Source organism: Ornithorhynchus anatinus, chromosome 8 (assembly GCF_004115215.2).
Source record: "Ornithorhynchus anatinus isolate Pmale09 chromosome 8, mOrnAna1.pri.v4, whole genome shotgun sequence".
NCBI lineage: Eukaryota > Metazoa > Chordata > Mammalia > Monotremata > Ornithorhynchidae > Ornithorhynchus > Ornithorhynchus anatinus.
Window position 1 is genome coordinate 37,952,264 of NC_041735.1, and position 17,750 is coordinate 37,970,013.

Genomic DNA, 17,750 nt, shown 5'->3' on the forward strand with positions numbered 1-17,750 from the left:
CACACAGTCTAGAGGACTACAGCTAGAGGTAGATGCGAGCTAATCAGTTTGCCACATGGGGCTCACAGCCTGGCATAGTGGACAGAGTAAGGGCTTGGGAGTCAGAAAGTCATGGGTTCTAATACCGGCTTTGCCACCTGTCTGCTGTGTGGCCATGGGCAAGTCACTTCACTTCTCTGCGCCTCAGTTACCTCAGTCTGTAAAATGGGGATTAAGACTGTGAGCCCCATAGGAGACAGGGACTGTGTCTAACCCAATTTGTGTGTATCCACTCCAGGCACTTAGTACAGTGCCTGGCACATAGTAAGCGCTAAACAAAGATGATGATGATGATGATTATTATTAGTAGTAATAATCCCAGTTTTACAGATGAGGTGACTGAGGCCCAGAAAAGTGAAGTGACTTGCCGAAAGTCACAGAGCAGGCAAGGGGCAGAACTGGGATTCATACACAGGTCCTTTCCACTCCCAGGCCCGCCTCTATCCACTTGCTGCTTTCTCATTTCCTTGCTGACAGGAGGATGTGACTTAGTTATTTCTTCTTTTCAAGGTTTAGGAAGAAAGAAGCGGTGATGCAGACCTGCATTTGACCAGCCGGAGCTAAGGGGCATTTCAGCCGCAAGTGGAAACAGCCTCCTGTGTGTGGATCGTCAGGAGGAGGGGAAGGGGCGGCCCAGAAGCAAAGCCTGCGGTCTTGGCCAAGGACCAACACCCGCCCCAGACGAAGTCCTCCAGCGTGGGAGGCGGGTTGACCGCCCCCCCTGCCATGTGAGAACGGGAGCTGTACCTCCAAACCTCCCCTTGAGAAGGATTTCCGGACCCTACGTCGGGATCATCAGTAGGGGAGGGGGCGCCCGGTGCCCACCACACCAACAGAATGGATAAGTACGATGACCTGGGCCTGGAGGCCAGCAAATTCATCGAGGACCTCAACATGTATGAGGCTTCCAAGGACGGGCTGTTCCGGGTTGACAAGGGTGCCGGCAACAATCCCGAGTTTGAGGAAACCCGAAGGGTGTTCGCCACCAAAATGGCCAAAATCCACCTGCAGAAGCAGCAGGAGCTGCTGCAGGAGGAGCTCCCGTTGGCCGGCGGGGGGCCGCTGAATGGAGGCGTCCGGTTGGGTCCCCAAGCTCACCAAGCCGGCCTTCCCGGCCCCCGAGAAGCCGTGGGCGGCGGCAAACACTACCTGGCTGACGGGGCCTCCAAACCCCCTCTGGCCTCCCTCGTCTCGGGATCGGGGGTCCTGGCGGGAGGCTCTGCCAGTCAGCTGCCCGGTCCGAATCCGCCACCCGTGCCCCAGGGGCAGCGGGCCAAGATGTATCTGGAAGGTCAGAAAAAGGCCAGCCAGGAGTATGGCTGCGGGGACGGCCCCAGGATCCCGGCAGTGTCGGGGTTTCACGGACTAGACTCCGGGGAGTTGGGCCGGGGCAGCACCGGTCCCGGCTTTCCCTGCCTCCCCCATGGCAGTTACTATGACAGCTACTTGCCACCCGGGTCAGAGTGGGGAGAAGAGCCAGGCCAGTTCACCGGTGTCAGGTCTGGCGAAGGGAGCTCAAGGCCCGGCCTGACTGCCTGCGACCAGCTGCAGAAGATATCCCCGGCTGATCCCCACCTCTACCTCCCCCAGCCAACCTTGAACTCCTACCGTTCCTCAGAGAGCGGCTATAGCAGCCTGGAAGGGGGCCAGCCCGGCCGGGGCTATGACCCGAAGCCAGTCGATCAGCGGTCAGCCTCCTTCTCCCACCTCCTGAACCCCAGTTTGCCTCCCACGGGGCCCGAGGCGGAGACCTCGGCTGGGCTGCCCCAGCAGAGGCCGTTGTCGTTCTCGGCCCCGGGAGCTCGAGGAGATCCTCTGAGGACGAACCCTAGAGGAGAGAAGCAGACCTGTGTGGTCGTGGGCGAGCCCAACGGTGAGCCCCAGCTCTGGCTCCAGGGCAGCCCCGCGTCTTACATTTCTAGCTCCGTCCCTGCCCCGCTGCCCTCGGGCATCGACTGTGAGCCTCCCGGCGCTGCCTGTCTCAAACCCTTCGGCCCCCTGGGAGACCACGGCCAGAATCACGGGCCCAGTTGCCTGAATCCCAGCCCAAATCCCGGTAGCTTCCCCTCCCCGAGGCCGACGGTTTCCGATGCCCCGCCGTCGCCTTTTGGAGACGGTCCGCGGAGCAGCCCACCACCCGAGGGAGGCGACGGGAACAGACACCCAGAGAATTCCAGCCCTTCCAAAGTAAAATTACCCTGCCAGGCCTTCCAAGTGCCTTCAGAGCAAGGGCCCTCCGAAGTCGAATTAAAATTAGAAGCACTGACCCAGCGTCTGGAGCAGGAGATGGAAGCCCATCCCAAGGCAGATTACTTCGGTAAGTGGGAATCGCGGCGGCTGCCCTCCCCGGGAATTGGTTAATGAATATTTAAGTGGATCCAATCTCTAAGGATCATAGGTCTCTCCTCCCCAGAGGGTAGGCTCTGACTTCTCTCCTCCAGAGAAAACGAGAAAGCATTCTCATCTGGCCATTACTACCTGCACTATTCTCTTAGGGCACCTACAGGCTGAGTTTTAAACTGTAATAACTTCATCTTTAATGAGCTCTCTCTCTCTCCTTTTTTCTGGTTCTCGGAGGTGTGTTCTTTGGGCGTGAGTTACTTGGGTGTTTCGGCGTGAATGTGTTTCTCAGAGATGCAGACCACTGCCAGTAATATCATTAGGTAACGGACAGGTTTAACACTACCGTTGGAGAGGGAATGCCCCATTTCTCTTGACGGCTGTACTAGGCGCGAGTTCCGCAGCAATGCCATGGCCACTTTGGCGACTTGGAGGCGGGGCTGGAGGCGAGGCAGCAGTGAAATAGTCTCATGCTGCTTGCGGACTCCAGCCTTTTTGGGGACAAAGCAAACTCAGAGCTGTGAAGTCTCAAGACGAAGAGGATGTGGCTTACAGTTAGAATACCAGGTCACCCTGTTTGGGAGTTGACTTAAAAATGCAGGTGGCTGGCCGGGGGGGAGACAAAACAAGGGAGAAGTAACTGCATGATCTAGTCGTTTATTAGGAAGCAGGTGATTTGATCCACTTGCTGAAGGAATAATTTCATTTTCCAGCCATCCTGACTTGGAAAGAGAGTATTTATTCTTGGAAGACTGGTGGGGTTTTTTTTGTTGTTATTTTTTAATATAGATCCTTGGGGGTGGGTGTCCCACACGGAGACAACTGCAGTGAATTTCTTCTCCATATTAGGCAGGAAAATCAATTGCACCTCCAAGCTGCCGGGTCCCTGAAAAGATGGGGAGTAATGGTGGGGGAGGACGGAGAAGGGCAGAGTCTGGAAGAAATGAAGAGTTCATCTTTCAATCTCCTCTTGTCCTAGGGAGAGTGGAAGAGGGCTGTTTGGAGTGTCTACTCCTTAGAAACTGTGCATTCTTAACCTCCAAAGAAAACCTCTCGATAAGCTAACCTCCCAGGACGTTCAAAGGAAGAGCAGAGCAGGTTTGTAAAAGGAAATAGGTCTCTCATCTCCTGAGCACATTCCTATTCAGAACACACCTCCCTATGTGTCCGAAGGAGACAGTAATTGTATTTAACCTCACAGCGGAGCTTGGCATTGTTTGGAACGCTAGTAGATGTACTTTTAATCAGGAAAGGCTCTCTGTTGCTCTGTTCTGCCCTCGCTTCCTCCCCAGGAAGGCGTAATTGTGAGTTCTGGTCGATGCTCCTCATCACATTCAGACTGAGTTAGGAAAACAAAAACCTCTGACTGTGCCTTCTCTGAAATGCCCTGGGGAAGCTGGTCACAGCCAATCAAACTCCTTCAGGCCCTGAACTGTAGTTTTTAGGATGGAATAATGTTGCAGGGCTGTCTATAGGGATCACGTCAGTCACACAGATGTGATTGTAAACTCTCCACTCTTTTGTATGGGCGACTCTGCCTGTTATGATAGGGAGGAGGAAGATTTAAGTTGATTGGACTGTTCATCTGCCGAAAGAATCCTCTCTTTCATTTTTTACTTTGCTCCATCTCCTTTAAGAAGGCAGTGTGGCCATCTACCATCCCACCCGTGGTGGCAAGTTGGGAGAACTGATTGTTCCCCCATCTTGCTTTAGGTTTTCATTTTCCCTCCTCTGGGTTTATGTCACCCTCTCCTCCACCTTGCTCCTTTCCTTCTCTTCACTCCAGTGTTCCCAGAAAGTGTATTCTGTTTTTAATAATCATGATAATAGTAATAATTATTACAATAATGGTATTTAAGCTCCTGCTATGTTCCAAGAACTGTAGTAAGCGCTACGGTAGATACCAAGTTATTCAGGTAAGACATAGTCCCCGTCCTCTATATGACTCCTGGTTTTGAGAATAGGTATTGAATCCCCATTTTATAGATAAGGAAATTGATGCCCCAAGAGATTGTTTCGTGGCCAAGGTCACAAAGTTGGCCAGTGTCATAGCTGGAATTTGGACCCAGGTCTTCTGACTCCCAGTCCTACTCTCTTTCCTTTAGGCAATGCTGCCATGAACATCACTTTGCATTTTGTCTGTGGGCTGAGAGAAGCAGTGACAGGAGGGAGAACTTTCAGGGCTAGCAGAGTGTTTGTGGGAAGAGACCAAGTTCCCACCATTTGGTCTGTTGGGATGGGAGCCATGGCCATTCGCCGTTACCCAGCGTGGGCTGGGCCAGCGTGGCACCTTTTCTCCAGAGCAGTGCTTCTCAGAGGGAGGTCCAGGGGCCATTCAGCTGCCTTGCAGACATTCAGTTGCCACTGCAAGAGGTCTGTGGCCCGGAATTGATGCGGGGAGAAGAGAGGGTTGCCCTCTGTGCTCTTGACCCCTCTCTTGAGCACAAATACCCCACACAGGGAGCTTCAGGTACTATTTTTTTTAAAGGTTTTGCTCTCGGAAGTTTGGCAGGGTTTGGCAGGAGTTCCACTTCCTCCCCAGTCCCACCTTTCCATGGCCCCCTACCCCATCTCTTTCTGAAGAGCTCTTCGTACTGAAAGCTTTGAGCCCCATGGTTCTACAGAAGGGGTTTTTTTTGGATGGGGTTGATTGGACACCTCATAGTTTAGGTAAGCCTCTTGAAAAATGCCAGGAAGTGGAGTGTTTCAAGCTTGGACATTGGAGCTTGAGGGCAAGAACAACTGGGAAAACTTCATTCAGTCAGAGGCATTTATTGAGTGCTTACTGTGTGCAGAGCACTATACTAAACTCTTGGAGGAGTACAGTGAAATGAGAAGCAGCACGGCCTAGTGGATAGATCACGGGCCTGGGAGTCACAGGACCTGGGTTCTAATCCCAGTTTATCTTATCTGCTCTGTGACCTTGGGCAAGTCACTTCACTTCTCTGTACCTGAGTTACCTCATCTGTAAAATGGGAATTGACTGTGAACCCCATGTGGGACATGGGCTGTATCCAGAGCTTAGTACAGTGTCTGGCACATCGTGAGGGCTAAACAAATACCATAAAACAGTACAGTTGTTAGACATGATTCCTGCTCACAGGGAGCTTATGACTTAAAAAAATGATTTCTTACTTTGGTAAATTTGGATTGCCTCCATTTTAAAATGAGGTATTCCCCTTTGGGACTGATGAGAAGTGAGGGTGTGTGTGAGTTTTAATTTTCTTACTCAGAATGAATCACACTGCTGCAGTTTTCCAACCCTAAACCCACAGATTCTCTCTCCCTATAACAACCCAGAAAATCAAACATGAGTATGCCTTAGGCTTGTGAAAGGGAAAGCAGAAGAGACTGGCCAATCTGATTTTATTGCCTAAGGAAAGAGAGAGATGCTGGAAGTTCAGTAAGTGGAAGCAGACTATAAGAAGGCAAGTCAATTACTGATATTTAAGGAGCTTTTTTGAAACATAAAACACTTTTGGCCTAGTGTCCTTTAGACAGCCCTTTTTTTTTTTGGTCTCATTAGTGAAAGAGGCTTGAAAGTGGAGTTTGAATCATTTGGGAAAGAACACTAAAGGGATTTTCATAATGTTTTCCTTGACCTTTTGTCAGCCTTAGAAGAACCCCCTAAATTCAGTAAAAAGAAGCCCTTACTTGGATCGGGTGGCTTTTCCTCAGGGGAAAAGAAGTAGTCAAGGAGTGAGTAGAGAGCAGCTCACCCTCCCTGCCACCCAGTGGTCAGCCTTGCAGAGGTGGGTGGGAATGTTCAATGAAGCCCAGTTAGCACTCTGTCTCCAAATCAGACCTTCAACTTCCCTTCCTCCCTGCGCTCAAAATATTAAAAGCCCAAACCATGCACTCCACTCTTTTGGGCATCTCCCCGTAGCTCTTGGCATTCTCTGTTGGGTCCAGGTTTCCACTGGGGTAAAAGGGAACCTCTGAACCTCTTTTCCCATCCACGAGCACTTTCCTGAATGTCACCCAAAAGGCTGGTGCTATGTTCATCCCCAAAGATGGCTGCCCCCCAGGGATACAGGAAACAAAAGACGAAAACCCGCCCTCCTCACCCTCCTCCCACTGCTGCACCTCCCGGTGACGAAGATTCAGCGGACTAACTTCAGAGAGCTCTGTAAAATGTCAGGGTTACTGAGCAAGATCATTTCTGGTGAATCCTCGGGGGTCTCAAAGGAACAGTGTTTTCATCTTCCTTCACCGTTATTAGACAACTGTCCCGGGAGACCAAGGTTTGAGATTGACAGTGTGGACGTGTAAAAGCGGGAAGGCCGGCTCAGCCCATCCAGGGAGGCGGCTCTAGTCTGGTGATTTGTTCTTGTGACCCCTCCCAGCCCCATGGGCTTTCAGTTATTCAATTACTGCCTTGACTATTTCATCGGCCTCCTCGGTGACCTCCCTACCTCCTGTCTCTCCTCCCTCCAGGCTACACTTCACTTTGCTGCCCGGATCTTTTTTCTGAAAAAAATTCATTCCATGTTTCTCTACTCCTCATGCACATCCAGCAGTTGCCCATCCACCTCTGCATCGAATGGAAACTTCTTGCCATTGGCTTTAAAGCACTCAATCTCCTTGCCCCCTTCTATTTTACCTCACTGATTTCCTGCTGCAGCCCAGCATGCTCACCTTGCACCTCGAGTGCCAACCTACTCACTGTACCTCAGTCTTGTCTATCTCTTCGCTGACCCCTTGTTCCTGTCCCGCCTCTTGCCTGGAAACTTCTTCCCCTTCATATCCGACCGGCCATTGCTCTCCCCACCTTCAAAGCCTAATCACATCTATTCAAGAGGCCCTCCCCAACTAAACCCTCATTTCCCATACTCCCTTTCCGTTCTGTGTTGCTCTTGTACATGACTTTGTACCCTTTATTCACCCCACCCTCAGACCCACAGCACTTATGTACATATTCATAATTTATTTTAATGTCTGCTTCCCCTTCTGGACTGTCAGCTCCTTGTGGGCAGGAAGCATGTCTATCAACTCTGTTACATTGTACTCTCCCAAGCTCTCAGTACAGTGCTCTGCACACAGTAAGCACTCAATAAATATGATTACTATTCTCTCCCTTGAATGGTAGTTCCTGAAGTGGTTTGTTTCTGCTCCGCTGTCTATCCTGGAGGAGATGGATCTTACAGCTTTATCCTCACCACACTTAACCGGACCGTATGGCTGTAGACTTCGCATAGTTAACTGGACCATATGGCTGCAGCCTTCCCATACTTATCTGGGCCGTGCAGCCAAGGCCCTCCCAAACTTAACCGGGCCATGGTGCTGCAGTCTTCCCATACTTAACTGGACTGTATGGCTTCAGTCTTCCCACACTTAACTGGACTGTGCGGCCACAGCCCTTCTACCCAAGCTTAAACCTGAAGTGTGGCCACAGCCCTGCCATACTTAACTGGACCATATGGCTGCGGTCTTTCTATACTTAACCGGACCGTGTGGTCGAGGTCTTGCCAGACTTATCTGGACCGTGCGGCCGCAGCCCTCCCATACTTTTGGAGCGAAAGCGACCACTAGTTAGGACCGTTAGGGCTGGGTATGAAAACCTCAGCCGGGTTCCTTTAAATCTTTCGAGTTCTGTTTCAAAATAGGAAGTGGTCATCTGTGTCACTGGGTAAAATTAGAGGCCTGGCTTCTAAATAGCTTTGTGACACAAGGGTGGGTAGGGTTCTTTTCTAAAACTGTGGAGCAGCAGAGGTGCCACCAAGCCAGGAAACTGACAGGCAGAGTTGGGGGTGCTGCAAAGAGCTGTACTTACCATGATCATCGTGATCCGTTGGGGCAAACCGTGCAGGAATTTACCGCATCAGCTTGCCTTGAATAGATGCATTTAATTAAAGCGAAAACAGTAGAGGACTACATCTGTCTCTTTAAAGCTCTAAAGCGCGGAGGTCAGTGGACTGATATTAATGGGATCTTCCGTGCTGTGGATGTCCCAGTGTCCTCATTCAAACAGAACTGGGAAGGCTTGAACCCGGTGGGAGGATTGGGACCCAAGGGGAGGAGGGGTTTTGGTGTGGGGTGAGGTCCAGTTAAAGGAAAGGGCGATCTCCACGGTTCTCGCAGCCTCGGCAGTGGCTGAGTGAGGCTGGACACTGGGCCTCACTGGCCGGAAGGCCTGCTACTTTTCCCTCTGAAACCCTGGCATACTCTGCATAAAGTGGCACGATTACATAAAGAGCAGAGGAGGTTAGGGATTAGTACAGTGCTCTGCACACTGTAAGTGTTCAGTAACTGTGACTGAATGAATGAATTAGGCAAAATGAAAAAATGGGCAGGTTAATACTCTCTGTAGATAGAGCTGTTGCATTTCTGTGAGGTTATTAGTAATATGTCTCTCTTTTTAAGGTAAGCCCATCCCAGTCACTGTATAAGCCAGCTGGGTAGTAGGGGTGGAAATAACACATATGGGGAAACTATAAACTGTGAAATAGGTACATAAGAATACAGGGTTAGGGACAGGGAGGTTCATTCATTCATTCAATCGTATTTATTGAGCGCTTAGTGTGTGCAGAGCACTGTACAAAGCACTTGGAATGTACAGTTTGGCAACAGATAGAGTCAATCCATGCCCAACAACGAGCTCAAAGTCTAAAAGGGAGAGACAGACAACAAAACAAAACAAGCAGACAGGCATCAATACCATCAAAATGGATAAATAAAATCATAGATATATATACATCATTAATAAAATAGAGTAATAAATATATACAAATATACACAAGTGCTGTGGAGAGGGAAAGGAGATAGAGCAGAGGGAGGGAGTAGGGGGAATGAGGAGGAGAGGAGGGGCAGGGAAAGGGAAGGCTCAGTCTCAGGGCATCTCAGGCAGAGGGCAGGGAGTTGAAGGTTGTTCCCCCAACCCCAGGGTTTTGGGGGAGGGGAGTACCCAAGTGTTTATGTCACATGGAAGTTCTAAATAACAGTATTGACTAAATCAGTGGTATTTATTGAGCAATTCCTGTGTGCTGAGACTGTACTAAGCAGTTGGGAGAGCAGAATACAGTAGAGTAGGTAGATACACTCTGCCCACATGGAGCTTACAGACTAGAGGGGGAGACAGTCATTAAAATAAATTACAGATGGTTGTATACAAAAGTGCTGAGGGAGGGGTGAATATCAAAGTGCTCAATGGGTACAGACCCAAGAGCATAGGGGATGCAGAAGAGAGGACTTAGAAATGCGAGGGCTTAGCCAGGATAGGCTTCTTGGAGGTGACGTGATTTTAGTAGGGCATTGACAGTAGGGAGAGTGGTGGCCTGCCGGATGTGAAGGGTAAGGGTATTTCAGGCCAGAGAGAGGACGTGGGCAGGGGATTGATGGTGAAAAGGATGAGTTCAGGGTTCAGTGCGTAGGTGATGTTAGAGGTTTGAAGTGTGTAGGTTCAGTTGTACGAGGGGATTGGTAAGGTAAGAGGGAGGGAGTTGATGGAGTGCTTTGATACTATTGGTAAGGAGTTTCCGTTTGATGTAGAGGTAGATGGGCCACCCCTGGAGGATCTTGAGGAGTTGGAAGATAAGGACTGAGCGTTGGGGTTTTTTTTTTTTTGATTATTTTGTTTTTTGGGAGTTTTCTTTTTAAGAAAAATGATCTGGCACCAGAGCGAAGTGTGAACTGGAAAGAGGAGAAGCAGAGAGGTCAGCAAGGAGGTTGATGGAGTAGTCAAGGTGGACTACAGTGAGTGTTTGCAGCAGTTCAGATGGTGAGGAAAGGGGCAAATTGCAGAGATTTTGTGAAGGTAGAACTGGCAGGATTTGGGGAAAGAGTGAATATGCTGGTTGAATTAATCAGTCAGTGATATTTATTGAGTGCTTACTGTATGCAGAGCACTGTACTAAGCATGTGGAAGAGTACAATACAAGAGAGTTGGTACATTCCCTTGCCTACCAAGGAGCTTTCAGTCTAGAGGGAGCTTCCAGTTTAGCGTGAATGAGAGAGATGAATCAAAGATAACGCCAAGGTTACGGGCTTGTGAGGTGGACCGCAAAGCGGTGTTGTCTTCATTGATGGGAAAATCTTTAGGGAGGACAAGGTGGGAAGATGAATAATTCTGTTTTGGACATATTAAGTTTGAGGTATCAGCAAGTTTTCCAAGTAAAGATGTCCTGAAGGCAGGAGGAGATATGAGACTGCAGAGGAGAAAGATCAAGGCTGGAGATGTAGATTTGGAAAGCTCGAAGTGATGGTAGTTGAGGCCATAGGACCGAATGAGTTCTCCAAGGGAGAGTGTATAAAAGGAAAATTAGAAGGGGACCCAGAACTGAGCCTTGAGGGACTCTAAGTTTGAGAGAGGGAGGCCGAGGAGGAGTCAGAGAAAGAGAGGAAGAGAAACCAAGAGAGGACAGAAGAGGACTTAAGTCTGCTTGTGGTAAAAAGGAGCATGTTTTAGATTTAGGATAATGTTTGATGTCGGAGTTGCAGTTGATAGAGTTTTAGCAGTAGAAGGATCTGCAATCAGCTCTATATAAGTGTATTGTACGGATAGAGCTCTAGGGTCTGGAAGGTTTTTGCTGCTTGTTTATGTTGCTAAAGAAGGGACTGGGATGTGGTGACGAGGGTAAACGAGAGGTGAAGAATATGAACGAGACTCAGTAATGAAGTGTGTTTCCGAGGAGAAGCCGGTGGCAGGGGTAGGAGCAGGAAGGTTGTGGGAAGGGGAGGAGAGAGGTTGTTTGCCTGAAATGTTAGTTCTCTGGATTTTTGTGCTCTGCATCATCTCAGCCCCCTACCCTAATAATAATAATAATAATGATGGTATTTGTTAAGTGCTTACTATGTGCCAACCACTGTTCTAATCACTGGGTTAGATACAAGGAAATCAGATTGTCCCATGTAGAGCTCACAGTCTTAATCCCCATTTTATAGATGAGGTAACTGAGGCACAGAGAAGTGAAATGACTTACCCAAGGTCACACAGTAGACAAGTGGCAGAGCCGGGATTAGAACCCATGTCATTTGACTCCCAAGCCCGTGCTCTTTCCACTTGAACAGCTCTAACCATTTTGCCGGAGTTCATGAGCCAAAGAAGAGGCCAAAAGTATACCAGCACTAAGTTTTTATGTCATTTCCTCCGACACTGCTGCATTACTAGTGCTAGATAGATGGATGCCTGCCTACTCTCCACAACTACTGCCTCAAACCTGAGCTGGAGAAGTCTTTTTGCCACCTAGGTCTCAGTTTTCCCATCTGTAAAATGGGAATGGCGACGCTTGTCCTTAATTTCTCCTTGGGGGTTTTGCGGGGACTTAGGGAGTTTCCATTTTTAAAATCCTTCCCCCATACAGACAGTTTTGCAGTATCCAGAGAGAATTAGGGCGCGCTCTGCCGCGTTATCAAAGAAACTTCTCACAGACTGTGTTGGAACAGCTGAGTGCCACAGCCTAAGCTTTTCTTAAAGTGAGGTTTGCAGGACCACATCCCTCACTGCTTTGGAGAATTAGTGTCCAAACTGATAGCACAAAGGAAATTGCCAAACTGACGAGGGGAGGCGAAACTCCGGGAAAGAAGTCTGAAGCTCTGGCAAAAATGGATTCTGATTTCTCATTTCAAACCATCAAGAATCTCATTGGGGCCTGGGAGGAAAAAAATACTGTGTCCATAAAACTCTAGGCTTGTAGAATTAGGTGTGGGCTTTTAGTGGCTTTTCACGCCTCGCCCGTTTTAGGGTTTGTCTTCTCCCAGCATTCTGATGAGAGAAGCAGCTCTGCACGCTATCCCAACCCATTGCAGCACACCTACGTTCAGACAGGCCTGCTTCTATGTGGGCTCTCATGTCTATCTGCTGAATTGCTTTTCTGCTCAGCGATGCTTGGGGTAGCTATTCACCATTCATTTTAATCCTAAAAGCAAGATGGGCAGTGTGGCCCAAGGCCTTTGGCAAAGGGTACTTGCTTTCCCGAACTTAGCCAAGTGCTCAATTTGGGATTTCCTGAGCAGTTCTGTTGTGGGCTGGAAATGCAAGAGTACTCTCTGTCACGTGGGGAAGGTGGTCCAGGGTTCTGTGCCAGGAGGCTCTCTGCTTAGCTCTGGTCATTGTTCTCTGTGTCTCCCTTTCTACTGAGTCAAGGCCAGATCCACACCAGGCCAGTAATTCACTGCTAGACCCCTGAAATCCCTTGTTGGCCCTGTTGTCCACAGAGCAAAAGCCAAATATTTGTTCACAAGGGTGTGTGGGACTCAGGTCACACCCGTGAATTATGTTTGTTCAGATGAAGGGAGTTATTCTTTGCATTTCTCAGAATTTGAGCCCCATATGGGACAGGGACTCTGTCTGATCTGCTTATATTACATCTACCCAGCGCATAGTGCAGGACTTGGCACGGAGAAAGCACTTGAACAAATATCACAGTTGTTATTAATATTATTATTATTAGTGGTAGTATTAACCCAGTTTTCCAGAGGAAAGGATGTCTATGGGGTGTGGAAATTTGGAGCCAACTGACTTCTAAGATACTGGATTAGTACCAGTTTTGTTTCCTTTAGTAGAATCATGGCCACAAACTGAGGTTGGAAAGGGGATGAAAAATGACCTTTCTCTCTCACTGGGGTGGTAGTGTATGCTCTCTTCCTCACTGAGTGTAGAGAATGTGCCCTTCCCACCCCCTCCCCATACACACACACAAACACATGCGTGCTCATGCAGACACACAAATACAAAGTTATCTTTAAAATGGGAAAGTTGCCAGAGGTTTAATAAACCCAGTTATTCTCTGGGCTCAGCTCAGTATTCTCACTTTGAGTAAGTTGCTTCTACCTCCTGCAGATGGGGGCTGCTTGCCGTAGGCCTGAGTTTTGTCTCAGACTGACTAGTTCACCTGTGGAAGCCAGGAAGGTGAGTCAGTGGCTGGAAGAGCCGCCAAGAGCGAAGGTGAAACTCCTCAAAGAAAACTCTTCTGCTGCCAAGGCATTCGTTCCTGCCAAGGGGTGGGGCCCTCTACCCTTTGGGCTTCCGAAAGAAGCCGAGTGACATTTCCTTCCTACGGCGGCATAGGAGGTAACGTTTTATGCCCCTTTTAGAGAGCAGGAGGTAAGGAAACTGTAGGAGGGCTTCACATTATGGGAGGTGTACGGTCAACAAATGGGAACACTGGAAAACAAAGAACTAAGAGAGTTAGCAAATGTGTGTTACTCCCACAGCAGCAATAGAGGATGTTGTGTAGAGGCTACCTGAGAGAAAGATCAGGAAGGAGACCTCTCCCCCGACTTCTCTGCTGAGATAGAGCCCAGAGCTATGAGTCTGAAGGACCGGAGTTCTAATGTTGGCCCTGCCACTTGTCGGCTGTGTGACTCAGAACAAGTCATTTAACTTCGTGGTGCCTCAGTTGCCTTATCTATAAAATGGGAGTGAAGACTGTGAGCCCCTTGTGGTACATGGACTGTGATTAGTTTATGTCTAGACCAGTCCTAAGTAGAGGGCCTGGCACATGATGTTTTATAGATACGATACCAACAAAAAAAAAAAAAGGGAGGAGGGTCTTCAGGTGAGATGAGCCACCTAGAGAGGGGGGTGGGCTTGTTTTTTTCTCTCTGTTGCTACTTGTGCTGCTCTGCTCTAAGTTAGTTCTACACCTGGTTCCTCTTCACCCCACTTCCAGCCCTCGATGACCCACACCACATGGTCTGAGAGTGAGAAGGAAGTGACTTTCCTGGCCACTTTTTTCCTATTTAGGAGTTGGGAGAGAGGAAGGAGGAGTTAACAAGGTATGAAAGATCGTAGAACTACAGCCCCCGGGGAAAGCAAGGGTGGACTTGGAGGTTTGGAAGTCCAGAGTGGTCGAGGATGAGCTTCTCTCTGGCTCCAAGGGACTGGACAGTGGAGTCAGAGTCTGCCATGTAATAGTGAGGAAGAAGGAGAGCCAACAATGAAGGCTTTCGGCATGAAGGAGAGTGGCTCGCAACTCTCTGAGATGTGTGCTCCTCCTCTAGACTGTAAGCTTCTTGTGGACAGGGAGCATCCCTTCCATCTGTTGTATTGTGCTCTCCCGAGTGCTTAATACGATGTTCTGCACATAGTAAGTACTCAAAAAATTCAGTTGATTGATTGGATCATAAGAGAAACAGGTAATCACCAGAGTCCAAGGATAGGTACCTCACCATAGTGTAAAGTAAGCACTTAACAAATACCATCATTATAAAGTATCAGGGGTTAAAATCGAATTGAAGAGATTTTCCTGAATAACATTTCAGAGATATGTGCATTTCAAAACACCTCTAGCTTTCCCCTTTTGTTCACATTATATGTATATGAACTCTATCAGCCCATCTCTCCTATAGATTGCTTCAAGGCTCTCCATCACCTTGCCCCTTTCTACCTCTCCTCCCTTCTCTCTTTCTACCGCCCACCCCGCACGCTCCGCTCCTCTGCCGCCCACCTCCTCACCGTCCCTCGGTCTCACCTATCCCGCCGTCAACCCCTGGGTCACGTCCTCCCACGGTCCTGGAACGCCCTCCCTCCTCACCTCCGCCAAACTGATTCTCTTCCCCTCTTCAAAACCCTACTTAAAACTCACCTCCTCCAAGAGGCCTTCCCACACTGAGCTCCTCTTCTCCCTCTACTCCCTCTGCCACCCCCCCCTTTACCTCTCCGCAGCTAAACCCTCTTTTTCCCCTTTTCCCTCTGCTCCTCCACCTCTCCCTTCCCATCCCCACAGCACTGTACTCGTCCGCTCAACTGTATATATTTCCATTACCCTATTTATCAGCACTGTACTCGTCCGCTCAACTGTATATATTTTCATTACCCTATTTATTTTGTTAATGAATTGTACATCGCCTTGATTCTATTTAGTTGCCATTGTTTTTACGAGATGTTCTTCCCCTTGACTCTATTTATTGCCATTGTTCTTGTCTGTCCATCTCCCCCGATTAGACTGTAAGCCCGTCAGACGGCAGGGACTGTCTCTATCTGTTGCCGACTTGTTCATCCCAAGTGCTTAGTACAGTGCTCTGCACATAGTAAGCGCTCAATAAATACTATTGAATGAATGAATGAATGAATAACTCTAGGAGGGTGGAGGCAGAGCTCTACACACTCAGTGAATGTGATGATGATGGTGATAGATGATATAAATCAGGTTTTTTTTTTAAAAAAAAAAAGAAAACATCCCTCATACATTTTCAGTGTACAGAAATGCACATCCACAATGAATTTAAGTGGAGTGGCTGAAGTGGACCTATCAATTTGCTACTGAGACAAGAGGCAGGGTGGAGGAGATTCACTGCTAAGCGTCATTTGTAGAAGAACACTTCCTCTTATCTGGGTTGTACTCTGTAGGAAAAGAACTTTGGGGTTTGGGGGTGTGAGGTGTGTGTGTGTAGGTGTGATATTTCGGTACAAAGCAGTTCTCTACAGGGGTCTGTTGTGAAATGTCTCTGTTTTTGCCAGCTGCCTCGCAGTGGACAGATTTTAAAAGCTTACCAAAAGGCCATCATAGAAGTCAGAGACCCAAAGCCCAGTCTGGGAAAGAGAAGTCATGGTGGGCATGGGAGCCGTCCATTCTCCAAAAGTCCTGTTGTCCAGTGGCTCGGGCTGAGCTTGGACAGTGGGTAGTCCCAGGGTGGGCTAAAGGATTTATTGTCCCTGGGCCAGTGGAATCAGAGGCCGTAACAGGACTCGAGCTGGGGCCCTTCGTCTCCTTCCTGGGATCTCTGGCTGCGGTGGTGGTGGTGGCGAGATACCACTCCAGAGGAGATACTGGCTGAGTGTTCAGGGAGAGACCCAAACCACATGAAACTTCTTTCTGTCCCCTAAAGCAGGCATGGGACACAAGGTTCTCAGCCTTATCAAAGCCCAGAATTGTCACCGTAAGGGGAAATGGAGAAACTAAAACTTGGCTGCTGTGGCCCTTCACCTGAATACTGGAATTGTGGTTTTTTTTTTAATATAGAAGAGGGATTAAGGGAAAACCTAAGGATCTTTCTTTTCCTACAAAAAAAGTCATCCTTCGTGCCCGAGGTTTATGCTGTAGCAGTTGCCTCCAGGGTCCCTTTCTTACCCTGATTTGTGTTTGGAAAAATCTGGGAGAATCACAAAAACAATTGTTTCTGCCACCAGGTTCCAGCGGAGGGGAGGGAGTAAAGTCACTGTCTGGGAAGGCAGGTGTGTGGGCTTTTATGTTTAATGTATTTGGCTTTCATGAATTTCCTAACTTCCTAATTTTAGAATTTTACAACTCTTTGAAATATCTCCATATCTTCAAATCTGGGAAATTAAAGACCTGAAAAAAATCCCCCCAAATATATAAAATGATCAGAATGGACAAGACTGCTTTAGAGAGTCTGTTTATTCCCTTTTTTGAATTTTGGGGGGCAAAACCTGACTGGTCTGCTACAAGAGTCCCATTGGAAGCATTAATAGGTTTGCATAGGACTTCCAATTTACTACAGAAAGAGGAAAAAATAATTGGAGTCTGGTTTTCCTGAGTCTTGAAGTTTGGTGGGGATGACGGGATCACATCTTCTATCTCTTTTGCTTGTACCCCAGTCAACTGTATTTATTGAGCACCTGCTGTGGGCAGAGCACTAAGTACTTGGGAAGAGTACAATATAAATTAATGGATGTGAGCATTGCCCTCAAGGAGATTGCAGGTTGGGATCTAGCACAGTGCTCTGCAGATGGGTGCTCAATAAATACTGTAGTCCTGATGTTGGTGGTGGTTATCGGATGGCTAGATCACTGGGAACACGTTTTCTGACAATAGGCAGTAGCACTGTTCTGTACAAAACCAGCTCAAGATTTGGCTCCCTTTTATTCTCCTGCCCAGGGTGACTCCTTCGTCTCCCACCTGCCCTCCCAAGAAGTGCTTCGCATTTGTCAGGGTTAGCCAACCACCATCCAACAGGCTGGACCAATCAATCAACCAGTGGTGTTTACTGAGAATTTACTTTATGCAGAGCACTGAACTAAACGCTTGGGAGAGTACAATAGAACAAAGTTGGTAGACAGGTTGTTCCTGGCCCACAAGGAGCTGACGGTTTAGAGTGGGAGACAGACATTAAAATGAATCATAGATAAGTGCAAAAGTGCTGTAGGGCTGAGGGTGGCATGAATAGCAAGTACTTAAAAGGTACAAGTTCAAGGGTAACACAGGAGGGAGAGGAAATAAAGGAAATGAGGGCTTAATCAGGGGAGGTCTCTTGGAGGAGATGTAATTTTAATAAGGCTTTGAAGGTGGGGAGAGTGATGGTGTGTTTTCAGTGAAGTGGTGGCGGATAAGGGAGGAGTTCCAGGCCAGAGGGTAGATATGGGCAAGGGGTCACGGGTGAGATAGAGAAACTAGAAGTACAATGAGTTGGTTGGTATTAAAGGAGCGAAGTTTGAGGGATGGGTTGTGGTAGGAAATCAGTGAGGTAAGCTA

The 17,750-nt window shown here is 48.4% G+C and overlaps 1 protein-coding gene across 1 annotated transcript in view; it reads left to right on the forward strand.

Moving 5' to 3' along the window:
• Positions 1–17,750, forward strand: part of LIMD1 (LIM domain containing 1) — a 57,962-nt gene that overhangs the window by 2,688 nt on the left and 37,524 nt on the right. Inside the window, exon 2 of the mRNA XM_029070766.1 lies at positions 550–2,356. Within this exon, the coding sequence (XP_028926599.1) occupies positions 877–2,356 (1,480 nt within the window). The 5' untranslated portion in view covers positions 550–876. The remainder of the gene's footprint in view (positions 1–549; positions 2,357–17,750) is intronic.